The following is a 19,289-nucleotide window of genomic DNA, read 5'->3' as shown; positions in this document are numbered from 1 at the left end:
TAATGTCTTCTAGAAATATTCATTACAAAGGATTTATCTACTTAAAATAAGACCGTACCTTAGAACGTTATATAAATAAGAACAACCCACTAAAATAAAACAAAGCATTAAATAAACTATTACAACTATGTAACAAAACTACAAAAAGGCTTATTTAAAAATGCATACAACACTAAAAACTGGCCCTGGAAGCAACACTTCAAAACAATTGACATTTTTATCAGGGGATTATTGAAATGGATTTATAATTTCAAATTGTTGAGATCGCGTTGGTCACAATAATTATCATTAACATATTCATCATAGATAAAACTAAAGTATTGCAAGTGAGTTTTATGGTTAAGATGAGTTATAGTCCTATATACGTACCAAACACATTATCTAAAAGTAATTAATGGATATCAATAATTGTACCTTAACAATTTTAAACAAGTCATATATTGGGAAGAGGGACGGATTAAGGAAAGAAAGAAAGGTATTGCATATATTATTTACATATTGTTTAAATTACATTCTTCGAAGAATATTAATACATTCCTTCGCACCAAAATACAACATTTACATTGAATTATTGTAAACAATAAAAACTCAAATAATTCAAGGATTTTTTCCGAAACAAAAATCCTCTAAAAATAATATATGAATGAATGTCATTCGTTTACACATAGTACCTACTTCCGATATACATAAAACTACACAAATAGTGCTAATAACCAATTAAGTACGATTATTATAGCAAATAACCGGTATTTTTTTGCATGGCACTGTTATTTATTTTCTTTTACAAATAATAAACACCTAAATATTGCACAAAAATAGAATTGTCTTATATTTTTCTATAAAATTGTGATGTCGCAAAATACTATTTTGTATTTAACTATAGTCAGAAAGATTTTTGCATGAATTATATTATTATTTTTCGATTATGGCTCTGTTCTTAAACAAACTAACCACATTCCAAATCAATAAATCGATTTAATTAAAAACAATTAATAGTCAAATAAATATAATATTTAAAAGCTTTGTCATACTTATAAAAACTTTATTCTGTCTATGTCTTTGGGTCTATATGAATGAAAAGAGATCAGAAATAAACCGAACAAAATAAATAATATAGGTACCTAATGATGTTATATATAATTTTACTCTCTTTTCTGCATATGTGCAGATATTTATTTCTGTACCTTGGTTTATTAAAAAATAATCAGAATCCAGGAATCAGATGAATTATAATTTATATTTTAAATTATCTGATACGAATAAATATACACGAAATTAATCTTACGCTTACTTCTGTCATTTCACACTCAGATCAATGTCAATTATATCAAATTCACATACATCATATTTTTGTTCTCATAAGAGCAGCGCACACGAGCAACTTTTGTCTCCGCAACTATTTTGTCTCTCCCATCAACACTATGGGGAGTTGCGTCGCTACGTGCGCGCACTTTCATACTAGCCCATTTGTGGAAAAGACAAAATAGTTGCGGAGACAAAGTTGCTCGTGCGCGCTAGCTCTAAGTCAGATGAAAAAAAAAATTAACATTTGATACTAACAACTCGATTTTACAAATATTACCCTATCTTACTATGATCGGAAAATATTCAATAATTTTATAGTTCATGGAAAAAAATGTAAAACACATCAAAATCATTAATAATAATTAATAACTTACCTTACTCACTATATTGAAACGCACATATCTTAATTTCGATTACAAATTTTCTTACAAATTAATAAAACTTAAGCAATAGTAGAAGCATATAATTTACAAGACATTGTTAAATAAATAAATAGAACATCACAAATAGTTAACATGTAATTATTCTTTAAATAATAGGAAATGGAAAAGTATAGGATATTTGAAATATGTACTCATCTTAAAATTACATCACCGATAATAATGCCAGATATGGTAAGTATCATTAAATTAAATTATTGCATTTTTTTTCGAAACACTTTTATAGGGCCAGTTTTACATTCATACAATTTAAAAGGAGTATTTCAGTCGTGTGACGACATTCAAAACATAAGTATAAAGTATTCCTGAAAGTTTTACTTCCAGTTAATACATAGGACTCGTATTTGTAAAGAATTAAATAAATTCGGAAATTGGAAGAAGGAAGTTTACAAAATAACAAATAGATTATAAACAGATATTAGATAGAAAGTAAAATTACATAGGCACTTAGCACATTTTCTTTCACATTCACAAAATAACACCTTTTTTGGGACAAAATTAATCATAATTAAAAACATTTTAAAATATGAATCGTGTGCGTATAATGGTAACGAAAAAAGGTTTACTGTAAAATTAGTTTATTATTTAGGCATATTTAATTTATGTAAATGTTGATCAAATAGTAATAACTATCTGTTTGTGTTGAGAATATTCGAGTAGCTATATAAAAATAATATGCAATAAGTTTCACAGCGAAAAATGTAACGTAGGTATTGATTGTAAATCTGATTCAATTAAATATAGCATATATACGGTAAGTCACTTGAAGTCTTGTCTATAAAATTATTGCCTTACGCTAACTAAAATAAACAAAGCTGAATGATCAGATGTTGTGACTTATGGCACAGTATTGCCATGTAAGAAATTTAGAGAAAATATGTATTGGTGGACTTGAAAATAACGAATGGAAAACAGATTCAAGTATGAAGACATTAGTAGAATTATAAAATTACACTTAAATAAAGCAATGTTACATATCTCACTATTTGTTAGGTATACGTATTTCTATAAAACATTAATAATACACTGGATGATAAAGGATACTTGATACATTTTTACAGTCAGTTTATAAAATAATAATTAAAAGTTCATTGATTCATTAATACTCAGTATTAATGGACTATGTATGGAGATTTGAGCTCAGCGAATCCAGAAATTATTTCGTATTCGTAGCATTTTCTTCCATATTCGAATTCAATATATTGCCATATCAATTAATTAACAACAATTTATTCATTTTTCATATCAAACCTTGAAACGAGCGGGAATCGCACGATACGTAGTTGGTTCGCGTAGTCACAGACTATGGCGTCCTTTAGCGGGAGTATTTGTCGTACGAATATACAGCCGTCACTTTGACCTGCAGATTAAAATAAAAAGATAATATTCTGTACAATAACTGCAGTTATTGTATACCGAAATATCACATTTTATTCAAGTAAAATACGAAAATGTTGTATAAATTCAATAACAATTGTTCTAATAAGAAATAATTGCATTTAGAAACATTTATTAAAGATCTTAGTATTATCTACCTTCATCTGCTATATCTTATATGAGTCTTCCTCCAAATTATACAGCAAAATAATAAAACATCTTACCAAATAAAACCCTTCGGATAACATCTCCACTGCTTAAATCGTAGGCTGTGAGTCCACTTCTATCGCCCATCACTAAGAGAGTGTGAGTCAAAGGTAGCATACGACTCATGTAGTTTAAACCCTGATAAAAAGAAAAATAAATAAATAAAACAATATTAAGGCCTTCTACACACCGTAGAAAAATCCGATAACTTTAAAAATATTTTCGAAAGTATTTATAAAATAGAACAAGTGATAACTGCGTTAAAAACAACCGACTTCAAACTTGCACTTGCAAAAATGCCCATAAAATAAAAACTACTGGGCCTATCCGAATAAAATTTTTATGGGACCAATTCGACACCATCCCGCATCGAACAAAAAAAGAATCACGTAAATCGGTTCAGAAACCTCGGAGTAATCGGTGTACATACATAATAAAAAAAAACATACCGGCCGAATTGATAACCACCTCCTTTTTTGAAGTCGGTTAAAAAAATAAGTCACATTTCAAAAACAAATAAATAAATGACTCACAATATGTATAGAATTGAGCATATGCCCCTGAAATCTATCCCATATGCAGAGTCGTTCGTCCGCGCCCGCAGACACCACGTACGAGGCCGTGTACGTGAGTGACGTCACCGCGCCGTCGTGCGCTTGCATACTGTATAGACACGCACCTGTAAGTACGTCATATGTTTTTAACACTACCTACAAAATGTCGAAATAGGAAATATATATTTTTTTTATTAATAATTGCTATAAAAAATAAACATTTGAATGCTATAATACTAAAAAATATCAAGTTCTTTTAAAAAAAAATATTTTACATATTTTTACTTTAATATATGTACTTAATCAAATACCAAAATTGACCAATGAGATTGAATACTAATGTTGATATAAGAAAATTTACGCATTCACTTTTTTTTTCGTCTACGAAAGACAGGCACAATTTCAAATATGTACATTATTTTTGGTGATAAATAAAATACCCTCCTATGAAATAATTTAATAACATATCTACCATTCGAATCAGTTTAGAAAATGTACACTCACCCGTATGTAAATCCCATACACACAGCAGCCCATCTTGTGACCCACTGCCCGCTATAGTGGGATTCGCGTGATCTATGAAACAACTTGTTATGGGCCCGCAGTGGCCGTGCAGCGTGAATAGCTGCGTTAGATCCGGACTTGAAAATACCTGAAAACCAAAACAATGTGTAACATTACTCATTATCTTATTTTTTCTTAGGACATCCGTATTTTGATGCCATTCTCTTCAAATTTAATTAACTAATATAAATAATGATACATAACGTTCAAATATATAATTATGGAGTGTTTTTTGCTTAGAAAAACTCACTAAGTAATCATAAATATGGTTTTCTTAGATTTTCAATCGACGTTCTCATAAGTTAAGGAGGTTTTCAATTCCTAATGATATTTATCTAACAAAAAAAATTAAGAAAAATCTTACTTTAAGCACATGGTCTTGCCCTCCGGTGAGTATACGACCTCCTTCAGATTGTAGTTCATTGATTGGTTGCTGATGCGGCCTGCAGTGTGCGACGCGAACGCATACAACTTCTAAAATAATAAATAGCAATACAAATGTAATTCATTCATTTTAAATCATATTTTACTGATGATAAGGTTTGTTCTGCAAGTTAATTACTTTAGTGATATTATTTTGAATAAAAATATATGGTTTCAATTCTGTCCGTCTAATTGTTACTAGGTCAGGAGAAAATTCGCAATAATTAATGAGTTATAATATAAAGGAGGCCATTACTAACCTTCACCGTCACTATTTTCTGCTTCATATGAAAAGCTCATCCGGCCCCGCGCCATTTGATCTTCCATCCCATATTTTAATGAATCCGCTGACCCCGTCCTCTTGTGTGCTGTAATAAAGTTATTTAATTTATCTACCTACACATAAAAAAACAAAATTTTCGATTCGCATATAATTTTGACAAAAAGGAATAGTATAGCTATCGGGTACTGTTCCTTATATTTGGTCGAAATAAACGTAACATTTATCAATTTTTAAATAATATCGCCAGCAAAGTTCAAACTAAACGAAATATTGATTTTTCTTAAAAATCATTACTATATTAAACCAAAATATAGAAAAACCTGACGCCATCGTAAAAGCCCTCAACTTTTTTTTTAAGTTTTTATATCCATACAAAAAAATCTAAAATACAAAATCACAACTCACTCCTCCGATGCGCAGTACTAAACCGCCAATCAACGTGCGCGCCTGACGTCGCATTGTACGCATCCAACCTGAACAGCGTCACATGACCCGTTAACAAGGCGACGCATATCCGTCGACCACCACCCAATACTTTGACATGAGTCACCCCCGTTCCACTGGGACGCTTCTCCATACACCACCATACACACTGTGGAAAACAATATCTTTAAGTGTATTTTTGGATGTTTAAGCTTCTCAGACTTGACATTATACTATAGAAGAAGTGTCTAAGTGACGACACATAAATATAGTCACCCCCATACGACGGGGACACTCCTCCATACTACACAATGCTAGGTATAAGATACATTACACATAGTATATGTTTTGAGTTAAACAAAAAGTTAGAACCACAACTACGGTGTCATACAGAAAATTATAGCTGTACCACTTGATGTAAGTTCTTTAAAATATCAATCTATTGTTTCACATAAAGAATATCAATTACCTTTAATTTACCAGAAGTCGCATCCCAAAACTCCAACCTGCCGTCCGCACAGCCCAATATGATAAGATCATTGCAATAGTCCATACACCACACCGGCGACTCCTTCATAGGTTTCGACCTCCAATTCAAATTGGTCACAGCATCTTCACTATCACTTTTCCTTAACTCATGGGTATTTCTTAACACTTTATCACTATTCACATAAGTACTTTCGTCGACCACTTTATCTTTAATGTTATTACCGCAGAACTCCCTATTAGCACTACATTTATTAATGTCCAGATTTTCTTTTGTCTCGTACATGTCGTGCTCGTCCGAAAAGTACAGATCTCTGTGAACGGGATAAAGTAAAATGTCAACATTACAATGTTCTTATAAGCTAGCTTCCGCCCGCGACTCCGTCTGCGCGGATGTCGGTCTTCCCGTGAGTAACTCTGATAATGACATCTTATAAAAAAAAAATTAATCACATATTTGGGTTTGGTATTGATCCAGTAACACCCCCTGCTATTTATTTTTTTTATATTTTCAATTTACAGAATTGACCCTTCTACAGATCTATTATAATATGTATAGACTGGATACATGTCAACATTACAATATTATTAAAAGCTAAAGAAAGATTATCTGTATCAATAGGAACAGAAGTTTAGTCTTTAATTTTCTTTTTAAATTACAAAGATGCAATTATTATATTCAACCTGCGAACTTTTTATAATACATTATTGAAAACATTGAATTCCTTACCTATATGTCTTAGCAAAATTATATTTGGTATTTTCAGCGACTGACAGACACAGCGATGGATTTCGTTTATTTGATTGAAATTGTAAGCGACTTAGGTGATTATTCAAAACACCTTTTCGTAATCGTACCTATAAAGAAATAAAATAATTAATTCATCCATAGAGCCCCAAGCGACCCGATCGGTCCCAGACACAATAGATTTTCTATTGTGTCTGTGGTTCCGGGGCCTGAGTTATTAAAAAAAATAAATTGATAATAAAAATTACATTTAAAGAGATAAAAAAAATACACACCTCAGGCCTTTGTATAATGTCTATATCATGTGATTCTGAAATTATAAGAAAAAGATACATAAATGACTATTTACAATACTTGATAATAGGCGTAAAATAATATATAAGATAAACGAAAACCCTAATTTACCTTGTATTACAGGATGGAATTCAGTATTTTCCACAATCTTCTTGTTATTTGCTTTATCGTACATTTCCATTTCTAATTTGAAATAGCTGGTAAGGATAAAAATACAATCATCATAAATGAGCCAATCAATATTAAAACATGCATGTACTATGGAAATTAGACAACTGATAAATATAATTACTGTACTTTTAATAAACATATGCATAGGCATATATTACACTTTAAATTAGGAATATAGTTGCTTATTTTCAATCACGAATGTAGTAGAAATATAATATTAAGTACAATAATTGTAAATATGTTTTAATTTTATATATTGCATTATGAATTCTAATTGCGTTTCATTACTTATTCATTTGAGATACAGATATAAACAGAATTTAATTAATTTTTTGCACAACTAAAAACCTTATCATCACATACAAAACCACCTACTAAGTGTTTAATAATATAAAAACAAATACTCACGCACTACGATCAATATTGGTTATAATTTCACCATTGAGCGAGTCCCACACTTTAATATTGCCCTGTAGGCACGAGCTCACAATTTTTTCCCCATCTGTGACTAGACATTCCACCTCTTGACTATGGCCCGCTACTACTAAGGGCACCGCTTCCATGACCAACTGGAAAAAGGCGGGAAAATTAAATAAAAAAAGAAAAAAAAATACATTGGTATTATATTTATGAATTATTGGCAATTGTGGAATGTAATAATTTGTTTATTAAATAAGTAGTTAAATTGGAATTTGATATCTTTTGTGTACAATTGTCATAAAGCATTGTTAAGGAACTAAAAGTTAAATTATTTATGAGAACTTTTTTAGATATTACATTTTTGTGAACATTTAAATCTTATAATGTAAATCTATTTATTAAGAATTACACCACTCGTTAACTAAAACAATTACTACGCAGAAAGAATAAACAATAATATTATGTAAATGAGCTAGAAATCTTATTGTACTCTAATTACAATTACTCATTTCAATAAAGAATTTTCTAAATTATTATTATTCTTCAATGTCAATTACACTATGAATGCAAATAAAACTGTTTACGCAACAATTGAACTTTTTAAGAAGACATTCTTGTAACAAATGAATAACAACGTTAAAAATAATAATAATAAAAAAATAAATACTTGTACGGCAGGTTGTTTCGCAATTATTTTTCTGTATTCGTCGTCTTCACTCCAAGAGGCGCGCCATTCTGCGTAGTGGCGGGAGCAGATACACCTAAACATAAAGCTAGTTATAAACACCTATGTATTTTTCTTTTTCTAATGCAAATAGACAAGGACACTGATAACTCCTATTCATACTGCGATGTTGTCTATGTTGCAGTTATTGTTGTGATTCTATTAATTCTATTATTCACATATTACTGTAAATAAGTGCATACTATAAAAAAACTTATTTTAAAGGTAAACCTAATTTAATTCAATTGCATTTACCAATTAGAATCAACATTTTAGGATATTTATAGATTTGGATCTATAAAAAATTAACTGAAAAATAAATTAACACTAAATACCATCCGCATAACGTAGCTCATATAAAAACAACTTACCTGTAAAGAACAACCATCATATATGCAATAACAGCTATACTAATTGAGCACAGTATCGTCAATAACAGAATTTCCATAGGTGTTGTCGGATAGATTGGTATCTCGGATCCTTTACCCCATTGTTGTTGCCCTTTGCCCTCGATCAAGTCAAATTCTAAAGAAAAAACAGAAAAATAAGCGGGAATTTGTTTAAAAATAATTAAATACCCACTGAACAAACATACAGTTTTTTAAATGGGAATTATTTTTAAGCAAATAATATAAATACAAAATATTTATAATAAATTGTCGTACCAAAAAAATATTACTATTCCTTGATCTTAACTATAACGCTCCCGCAAAACACGCGTGCATCCAGAGCAACAACTTACAACGAATGCAATATTGAATCAAATCCTTTATTTTAAATCTAGTCTAGAAGCGCGTTTATATTATAGCATTGTGCAATAGATCTTATACTAAGAACAACTATAGTGTTTCATGAAGCTCTCTGAATATAATATAGGCTGTGTGACATTGAAATCCTAATAATCCTAATAATTTAGGGGTGAAATATTTAAGACGAATAACAATAAATTACTATTTTGTTTTTATATCTAGAAAATATTATAATTATACGTAAAGTTCGCACGTATAATTATTATTAATTCAATTATTGCTATAAAGCGATATAATTTTAATGGATAACTGTAAATACACATACATATTTTTGTAATATTTGTTTATTGTTTTTCTATAATATTGATAAGATTTCGCAAACAGATAGTAATTTGAAAATGATAATTTTTATTCCTAATCAAACCCTGCATACCAACAACAAACAGATATAATGACCAACTTCTATTAGGCTAGAATATACCCCAGAACACTTACCGGCTAAAATATCGATAGGGTCTAAAGCAGCAGCCAACGCTTGGCAGCATAACGGCTCTAATACTACTATTAAAATGACCCGCAAGCACTCACCAGGTAATATATCATAGGGTCTAAAGCAGCAGCCAACGCTTGGCAGTATAACGGCGCTAATACTACTATTAAAATGACCCGCAAGCACTCACCAGGTAATATATCATAGGGTCTAAAGCAGCAGCCAACGCTTGGCAGTATAACGGCGCTAATACTACTATTAAAATGACCCGCAAGCACTCACCAGGTAATATATCATAGGGTCTAAAGCAGAAGCCAACGCTTGGCAGCATAACGGCGCTAATACTACTATTAAAATGACCCGCAAGCACTCACCAGGTAATATATCATAGGGTCTAAAGCAGAAGCCAACGCTTGGCAGCATAACGGCGCTAATACTACTATTAAAATGACCCGCAAGCACTCACCAGGTAAAATATCGATAGGGTCTAAAGCAGCAGCCAACGCTTGCCATCGTAACGGTGGCGGGTCCCGCTCGTCCGGGTGTCTCACACCCGCCGCCACTTCTGGGCTCACCCGGTGACTCACAAGTAACGGTGGTAGTACCACCACGTATTTACCGGCTAGTGTCTCGTTGTATTGAGACAGTATTGCCGACCAGTGATAGGGGGTGAGCCTAAAATTATATGGAAAATTATAATAACATAAATAGTACAATTCTATAAAATCGTCATAGCATTTTCTGGCCTTTTTTTTTAGACTCGGTCCTTTAAGACAAAACTATTTGCTCAACAATCTCTACAATGTATCGGACTATTTAAATTTCTGCTGATTTAATTGTCATTTATGGCTAATGCGTTGATTCGGACATACTACAAATAAAGATCTGTTATTATTATTATCTAAAACTCACCTAGACCAGGGCCGGGAATGTGAGGAATGTTTCAGATATATAGTATCATTTTCATCGACTACACTCTTCTCACCCTCGATGACATCCAGCAGAGGCGAGAATACCAATGGATGCCGACCACTATTGTTATAATTCATGTACAGATTCGTTCTAGGTGTTACATTATCGGCGCTTTTGTTTCTCTCTGTAGATGTATCTTTATCAACATTTGTTATGAAGTACTCTACGATTCCAGAATTGTAAACAATCATTGATATCCACACGAGCATCCATACCATGAAGGCTCTCTGGAAAAATCTCGTTCTTGCCCACATATTGACTAAACGAATCCTTTTTGGAACGCGGTTGTCCGGCGTTCCGGGACTAGAATTCCTTTTCGCAACAACATCTGTAGGACTATTTTGCGCCAATCCATTTAATCTTGGATGCGACTTCGACTTTGTCATTCTTTGAGGAGATAAACTATGATCGTCGTATCCATTACTGTATCGCCAGTTCAAAGCGTAGCTCGAACTGAAATATTCTTTTAAATGTAACTTATTGTTCTGCTCGGGCAAATATTCCATTCGACTCACGTCTATACCGAGTATAGGAGCGAAAAACATCATTTGCACTAAATAATCCGAGATGAGACTGACGATCATGTAAATTGAAAATTCTTGAATGAAAGGCACGAACGTGAATAAGCTCACTGTTAAAATTGTTATTTCTGTGAGTAAGTTTTTTGTGATCGACCATCCCTCCTTGCTGAGACCTTGAGCTAAACGAATTTTAACATCTAATCTTGAGTCTGTTGACGTCACACTTTTTGTCAGTACCAAAATATTCTCGAGGCCGACGATTATGACTAGATAGGGGAAAATCTCTTTACCTTGTAGGCTCAGAGAGAATCCGAAATAGAAGCATATTCCCATAGACATTGATAAACTGCCCGCAATAGTGACTACGGAACACGCCGCTAAGCCCAATTTTGATTTGATGAACTCGATTTTTCTTACAGAAAAATAAACGTACAAAAATATCCCAACAAGTGATATGAGTAACGGGACTAATTCGTGGTAGTTAAACTGTCCTGGATAATAAATCAGAGTGGCTTCTTGCGCGTGTGTGTACGGTGTTTCTTGATACAACGGATACATGTCTTTCAACTTCTTCGTAAGAGTATTAATGAATCTGGAATAATAATAACAATACAGATAAACAATTCAATAATAACTGATAATTCAACTGACATCGAACGATTTTTGAACACATTATTTGTTGATAAATATGTAAAAGCATTGATAAGTGAAGTTAGTTTTCTGTCTTGAAGCGTAAAGTTTAATATGTTTTCGTTAATAAATAATAATAGCAAACAATGCAAATCGAGCTGAAATCTTAATACGATTATAATTTTACAATAATTACAATTTTATAATTTATTACAGGAATACCTTTTTACTCAACAAACCTTTGATCTGCACTTTCATAAAATATTGTAACGGCATACTGTAGAACGCGTGGCCGAGCCCTCAGCGGGTATCGCTTTATGCCAGTGTCTCGGAGATGCATACCGAATGCCATTTCTGAGATAGAAGCCTTGCCTTTTAGAATATTCTAGAATAAAAAACCTAATTAATAATATAATTTTGCGGAATATGAGACTTAGATACATTAACACCCCATAATTCCTTTAACTACATTACTTGTTGAGAAATAAATTTACGTTTTTATGTATTTTGCTCCATTTAAAGGAATACATTTTCTATATTAATCCAAGTGAATGGTTCTTATGCTGAGAGAACTCACAAAGAAAATCTACAAAAAACCTAATCAGCTTAATCGTGCATAGTAATAAAAATATGTAAGCGGCGAAGTGTAATTAATTAAATACAAAGTTATTCATGTTTAAACGACTTCTAAATATGATAACGCTACGATAATGGCAATCAGGTGAATTACAACGAAAATCTACAAAATATTTTAGGTTACAAATTTCGGCTAATCTTTATAGGGATAACCACAAATTAAATGGAAATATACAGAGAATATGTTTTATCTCCACTATCTTGATTAAATTCAACTTATCTTTAAGCGAATAATGAATCATCAGGATAATTGGTAGAGAAACTATAGAGACCCTGTTTTTGTTGTGCAACACAACTTTTTACAGTAGGTAGTGATATTTTTTTATGTAATATCAATTCACATATTTTATTGACCTGGGAAAATAATACCAGTTGCTAGTTATTCACTTGTGGTTGATATTCTCAGAAGTGAATATGGCCGATCATTTTTGCCAATTATATGCATGCAACCAAGGGTGTGCACTACAACCTCGTGCAATAAAATCGTTTGATATAAAGGAGATTTCTTTTGCTAAAAATAGTTTCCGTATTAAAAATGATTTTTTGTGGATGGTGTATCTATCTCCGAGTATAGATAACAGTGAACATTGGCTCCTAATGTTCTCGACTAAACAAATTAGTCGATAAGACTGAATGGTTTTCTATTTCGGCGCTCTGTATTGGACAATAATTATTCACTTTGATAACACTCGGCATATTTTTCCATTCTCTTAAACTTAAAGCATAAATTAATACGTGCACTAGACGCATTTTATCTAACTAACTCGTAATTAATATGAGTGCACCGTCAAGCTATACTTTATTCAATATTTATTTGTAATAGAAAAAGTAGGTAGGTTCGGTTTTTCCGTGATGTAGACTAGAAATACAAGGATATTCAAAGCACAGCTTAAAAAATGATAGAAACTATTTCTGACGTTACTAGAACTTTCTATAAAATAACAGTCGTTATTTATTAAGGTAAAGTAAATTGATAAAATCGATTACTACTGAGAATTTTGAGAGTTCATGTTAGGGCTCTCCTCACGTTTCAGGGTAGGAACCCTATGTCAGGACATTGCTATAAATGCGTCTTCATGCACCACGTGAGTGTAAAATTGGTTCAATATCAAGGCACTTGAAGCAATTTGTATTACTTTAGCTATTTGAAAATAAACGCCTTATAATTTGGATACGTAAACAGGTTTAGTAGCAGAAGATAAATAAAATTTGTTATGGAAATTTAATCAATGCTAAGTAGCATTTACAAAATTTATAATTGATTTCTTTTTACATTGAAATACATTTACAGGAAAAATAGCACTGATACATAAAGATGATAGGTCCAATGTTTTTTTTTTTTTTTTGCTTTACCTTTTGAATAATACGTTTGCGAAATATTTGTTTAATATCTTTTTTGATAAAGATGCAGTCTCAATGTAACAGGATTCTAAATACCAAATAAATCGAGAATGTTAATTGTTAACATATAAGGACAATAAACGAACTTATAACCTGTGCTGTGTACTATAATTATACTGTCATTGACATGACCTAAATAATGCAGAACATCATATAGGTATCTAATGAATATAACACCAATAAAACAAATATTCAAATAAGTAGAGAGTAGAGCCATATTCTCATGTTGAAGAAAACTATAGGACAGAAAAATGGTCATTATAATTTTTAATTTTTAGAAGTAAGTATCTACTATATATACATTGTACAGTTCAAGATGGCTTTTATATGATAAATAATATAAATTGAGATTTTTTTGTATTTTTTTTTTTGTACTTTATACTTTAAAACATAAAAAACATTCTGTTGTGAGTTTATACTTGTAAATTATGTATATATGTGTATGTAATTTTTACTGAATTACTTTCTTTACACACAAGAAACTACAAAGAATTAATATAAAAAAAATAGAAAAATAGCAAATTTTAATTTAAATTCTCATAATTCAATTATAAAAAAGAAGCTCGATAAGAATATAATATTTTATAGGAGTATTGAATTTTCATTTAGTTTATGATTTCTTTGTGCAATTCTCTACACTTTCACCCCAATTATAAACAAATATAAGTACCATTAGTTCATCTAAATATACACTAGCATGCAAAGATAGCTATAGAAAAATAATACCTCAGAAACATAACAGTATTACTTCACCTGGTAATTATGAACTGTATTGACAATATTTGCATCAAGAGAGAATGACTGCAGGTTCTGCTGCCACAAGTTTGCCGGTGACAACAAAAGGCAACTATATTCCGGAAGGACTCGGTCCACACTCGCTTTACTATTGGACTTTTTGATTGCCTCTATCTGATAACAATGCTGCAAAAGTGTGTCCTTTCTGCAAATAAATTATTAATATAAATTTATAAAGAATAGAAAAAATTCGATCACGAGGCGGGACTCGAACCCGCATCGAGTCCCGCCTCGTGATCGAATTTTTTCTATTCTTTATAAATTTATATTTATAAAAAGCATTTGAATGTCATAAAAACCAAAAAATATAAATTCAAATAAATTATTGTTAAACTAGCAATTCTATCTTTTTTTAAACTTTTTCAAACTACTAGATCAATTTTTATTTGAAATTAAGATTTAAGTGATTGTTATTATTTGTTATGTAATTACTTAGTAATTTTGTCTTGTGTACTATTGACTCGGTTATGGGTCATTTAAAGATAACAATAGACAATTGATTGGATTCATTAATTTCAAAGAAATCTTTACATATACATAGTAATAATATTTCTAATAGATGTTCATATATATTTTGAAAAATTACACACATGGTATAAAATAATATGAGAATATATAATAATCAATTTAATCCACATAAATAGTATAATAATTGCACCATCGCATAGCAGTCAAAAATTTTGTACAATCGCAATTTGCTTCAGTTTCAGGAAGAAAATAGAACATAAATTAGCTACGGATTTGTTGTAAAAATTTGGAAATTCGAGTACTTAACAAATATTTCACATAGACCAAAACACAATTACAACACTGTTTTCATCAATTTTATTATAGAAGTCTTTCTTACATAATACTTAGAAAAAAATCGCACATGTAGCATAAATACAACATTTTAAGGTAAGAATGACTTACGTTTCAGGATTTTCATGGTTTCTCACAGCCTCAAGCAACCTGAACACTTCTTGTAAGGGAGCACGAAACGCATCCCACATTTTCAGATTATTGTTCCATGGTGATACACCTAGTAGCCAAAAACAGCATAATAACTAGGTATTCAAAGATAGATAGCTATATATAGCAATAGCTTCTTAACAAAGACTAGTTGCTAGATATTTGATTGAGTTTTGAGTTTATGCATTTGAGATGATAGATAGTAACTTAAAAGGAAGATACAGCACACAGTTAAGTAAAAATTTAAAGCACACTTTTTGTCTACTTCTATACAAATTTTTATCTTTAAATAAATATTATGAAGATAAATTTTTTGTAGTTTATAATACACAAATTAATTCAACACAAATTTAATAATTTTAAAAATCTCTCAATATTAGAAAGTACATCTTTTCTGAGTAGGACTACGTTTTTTGTGTCTCATGTTAATTCAGGCAAAATTTTTTCTGTTGGGAATTGCATGGTATTTTCCTTTTATTCAGAAATAAATATTTTCATCAAAGCAGTTCATATCTATACTAATATATTAAAGCTAAAGAGTTTGTTTGTTTGAACGCGCAAATCTCAGTCATTTGAAACAGTCTTTTAGTGTAAGATATCGAGGAAAACTATAGGCTATATTACTTCATCATGCTAAGACCAGCAGGAGCGTAGCAATGCGGGTGGAAACCGCTGAGCACAGCTAGTTTTAAAATAATAGTAATAAAAAATATGATTATTAGATGTATCTGTTTATAAAGTGCTTGTATTTATAAGCAACTGATTGATAAGCAGGATAAATATAAATAAATTATTGTACAATTAAAAACAAATATACCTATCCTCATTATAATTTGATGAATATAGAGAAGCGGCTTATCTTTAACCCATACATATGGAAGTTTTTGAGTTTCATTATGTAAATATTCTAAATGTACAAAATTTTCTGAAACAAAATAAAGTAATATTAGAGCCCGGATAACACAACTAAGAAATGATTTTATAGACTATGCGACACATTCTTGTATTATTATTAGTTTGATTATGTTATTTTATACAATTAAAAAACTATTAAAAACATGTGTGAAATATAATATTGATCCAAACTCATACTTTTCTTTAGTTATGTAAACAAAATTTGCTGCATTTTGTTTGTAAAAATAATACAACAATAAGTTTTGACAGGTACAGGGCAGAAAATGTATATCATGGCTCTACATATAGTTCAAAAACATAATATAATACATAAGAAAATAAACTTATTTGAACTTACTTGGATGTAAACATGGTTTGGTCGCACATTCCACATTTGCTAAATGTTTATCATTTACACTAAAAGGCACATTTACAACTGTAGGTATATTACCAGGTAGAGGTACATTAAGCAGAGGATAGCTGAAAAGTAAAAGAATAATACAGAAACTATTTACAAATCTATAGTATGTCAGTCCATTTTTCTATTACAGACAATTCATCGTACAATCTTACATTCATTGTTATGTTGACAATAAAGTTATTGGAACTGAATAGGAATGGCAATGACCTCTCCTGAATGCATTGCATTGAATACAAGAATACTTACCAGCATAACAAAACAATAGAAAGCGCCAATGATATCGCTGTTATTGGATATGATGAGCAGAAGAGCCCATAGGTGTAATATATTTGGGCTACCCTTTCGGGTAAAGTGGATCCAGTCATTGTTGATATATGTTAATTATAAGTCCGAGAAACTGCGTGTTTCAAAAGAGAACTTTAAGAAACCATTGCACGAACATTCACATCACTGACAACGTTTGAGAAACATTTTGTAATTATATTGCACTTAATATTATAGATGTTTGCATGTCCCGCCGTAATAAGAACGATTACTTGAATAAAGTGCATCATGCATGAATATACCGCTATGCTCAGTACTGTGCACTGTTACATCAGTCATCAAAGTTGATCAAAGCAACCACGCAATTTTGACATTTGACACTTGTGCATATTCCGGGTATTGCCACAGAGTACAAACTGCTAATGAAATCTTGAACTAACTTATACACTGTATAATCTGTGGTATAATCACAAAATAACATTAAAGATCTTTAGTAAAAAACTTTCTTTTTAGATATTACTAAAAATTTACTCCCATTATATTTGTTTGTTTAATGTAATGTATATTTATTTCTAAACAGACAAGGCTGTTTAGCTGTGAGCCTTTGCTTTCATTCTATAGATGTCAGATGAATAAAAAAATTAAAAAATGTCATCGACTAACGCGCCCTTTTTGAGTTACACCAATTACCAAATTCAGGTAAACAATAAAAACTTTGGATAGGTACTCATGAAAAAGTTATTAAATTTGAAAGTGATGAGGAAGATATTATAAGGAGGTTAAATATTGGACATAATATGATATATTCATTAATGAAAAGTAACTAGTTACTTGGTAAGTGACTTTTACCTTGATATTATGAACAATATAGTAATTATGACCCAATTCAATTTCGATATATTATAAGACCCCAAGAGTATGTCTACAAACAAATAAGTTTTTTAAAATCAAGTTTTTGCCTAGCGCATTAGGCTTTGTCGCTTTGGTGACTCGTCGAAATCTCTATTAAGCAAGGTCCAATTACAAAACAAAGTTCTCCTTTTAGTTTGATAATTATGCAAGGCTGCGGGCTAAATACCTAATCAAAAAACAGTTTTTCACGTGTAATATATAATAATAATAAGTACTAGATGAAGAATTCTCCCGATCTCAGAAAAGATTGAAAAGTTTATAATTTCGACAAATTGAATCAGTTTTTACGATAGAGGCGGTGAGCGCGCAGTTGGAATAAGGGAACCACGCTTGAAGCCCAAAATGAAACTTGAACTAATTCAGTATATTAATCCTCATCCATTTTTTATTATAATGTGACTGGGTTAGTATGTAGTCAATGAATATGTGTTTCACGTTATATCTAGATTTTAGGTACATACTTACATATTTTATTTTTTTTAGAATTTGGGTCTTAACTCACCTTTATTCCCAAAAAAATTTAGGCGCTTTAGTCATTTGTTAAATTTATCTTTTAAGGTACAAGTCCGAGACGGGCCGCAGACCGCAAACTGCAACCGTAAACTGCAAGCGACAGCACTTGTTTCTATGAACATCTATTAAATTGATTCCAAGCGCGGCGACACTGCTGCCTGCAGACGCAACGCGCGGCGATTCATAGATGTTCATAGAAACAAGTGGTGTCGCTTGCAGTTTGCTGTTGCAGTTTGCGCCTTGCGGTCTGCGGCCCGTCTCGGACTTGTACCTTAAGGAGTGTGCAATCGCTGCATGCTGTTGCAACTTGTTGCTTAAGCGTTTTTTTTTTTCAAAGCGGAATTCGCACATTATCTACTTAGGTATCTTCTTCTTTTCTTTAGTTACTTCATCTGTAATAGGTGACTATTCTTCTATATCAAGTCTATATCATTTCTATTGCCATAAATTATATAATAGTAATCACTTTCAAGATAATATAGAAGTATTAAAATGTCATTAAGTGTCGCAGATTAAAGTGGCCTCGCAAAAATAGCTTGATTATCCACCATTTAATTTGTTCGTCGAAATGTTTCAAGATCTGACAAATTAGTACTTAGCCGGGGATGTCTTTAGAAACAACACTTAAGCGTATTATTAAATAGCAAACAGTTGGTAAGATTCGGGCGGCCTGGGGAGTGTCATCTTATCGCTGGAGCTCTCTGCGGAAAAGCCGCGGCCA

At 31.3% G+C, this 19,289-nt stretch overlaps 1 protein-coding gene across 1 annotated transcript; it reads right to left on the bottom strand.

Annotated features, from left to right (window-relative positions):
• Nucleotides 1-1,577: 1,577 nt before the first annotated feature.
• LOC123705277 (sterol regulatory element-binding protein cleavage-activating protein) lies at nucleotides 1,578-17,461 on the bottom strand. Its single transcript, XM_045653993.1, has 22 exons — nucleotides 17,126-17,461; nucleotides 16,817-16,938; nucleotides 16,382-16,489; nucleotides 15,526-15,634; nucleotides 14,572-14,758; nucleotides 12,021-12,166; nucleotides 10,571-11,743; nucleotides 10,125-10,333; nucleotides 8,791-8,944; nucleotides 8,363-8,456; nucleotides 7,684-7,844; nucleotides 7,216-7,301; nucleotides 7,086-7,120; nucleotides 6,793-6,920; nucleotides 6,046-6,376; nucleotides 5,559-5,745; nucleotides 5,131-5,238; nucleotides 4,812-4,921; nucleotides 4,388-4,535; nucleotides 3,863-4,008; nucleotides 3,347-3,467; nucleotides 1,578-3,105 (listed from the first exon to the last, which is right to left on the bottom strand). The coding sequence occupies exons 1-22, from the start codon at nucleotides 17,242-17,244 to the stop codon at nucleotides 2,975-2,977; spliced, it is 4,113 nt and encodes a 1,370-aa protein (XP_045509949.1). The 5' UTR covers nucleotides 17,245-17,461; the 3' UTR covers nucleotides 1,578-2,974.
• Nucleotides 17,462-19,289: the final 1,828 nt, after the last annotated feature.

The sequence above is a fragment of the Colias croceus genome, chromosome Z, assembly GCF_905220415.1.
Source record: "Colias croceus chromosome Z, ilColCroc2.1".
Classification (NCBI taxonomy): domain Eukaryota; kingdom Metazoa; phylum Arthropoda; class Insecta; order Lepidoptera; family Pieridae; genus Colias; species Colias croceus.
This window is presented reverse-complemented; position numbering and strand designations above follow the sequence as displayed.

What these genes read in the sequence shown, in the direction of transcription:
- LOC123705277 (XM_045653993.1), bottom strand. Translation starts at nt 17,244, where the DNA reads ATGACTGGATCCACTTTACCCGAAAGGGTAGCCCAAATATATTACACC. An exon ending in CATTCCCGGCCCTGGTCTAG is followed by an intron (nt 10,334 to 10,570) that starts GTGAGTTTTAGA and finishes ATATAATTTTAG; the next exon opens with GCTCACCCCCTATCACTGGT. An exon ending in ATTCCATCCTGTAATACAAG is followed by an intron (nt 7,121 to 7,215) that starts GTAAATTAGGGT and finishes TTATAATTTCAG; the next exon opens with AATCACATGATATAGACATT.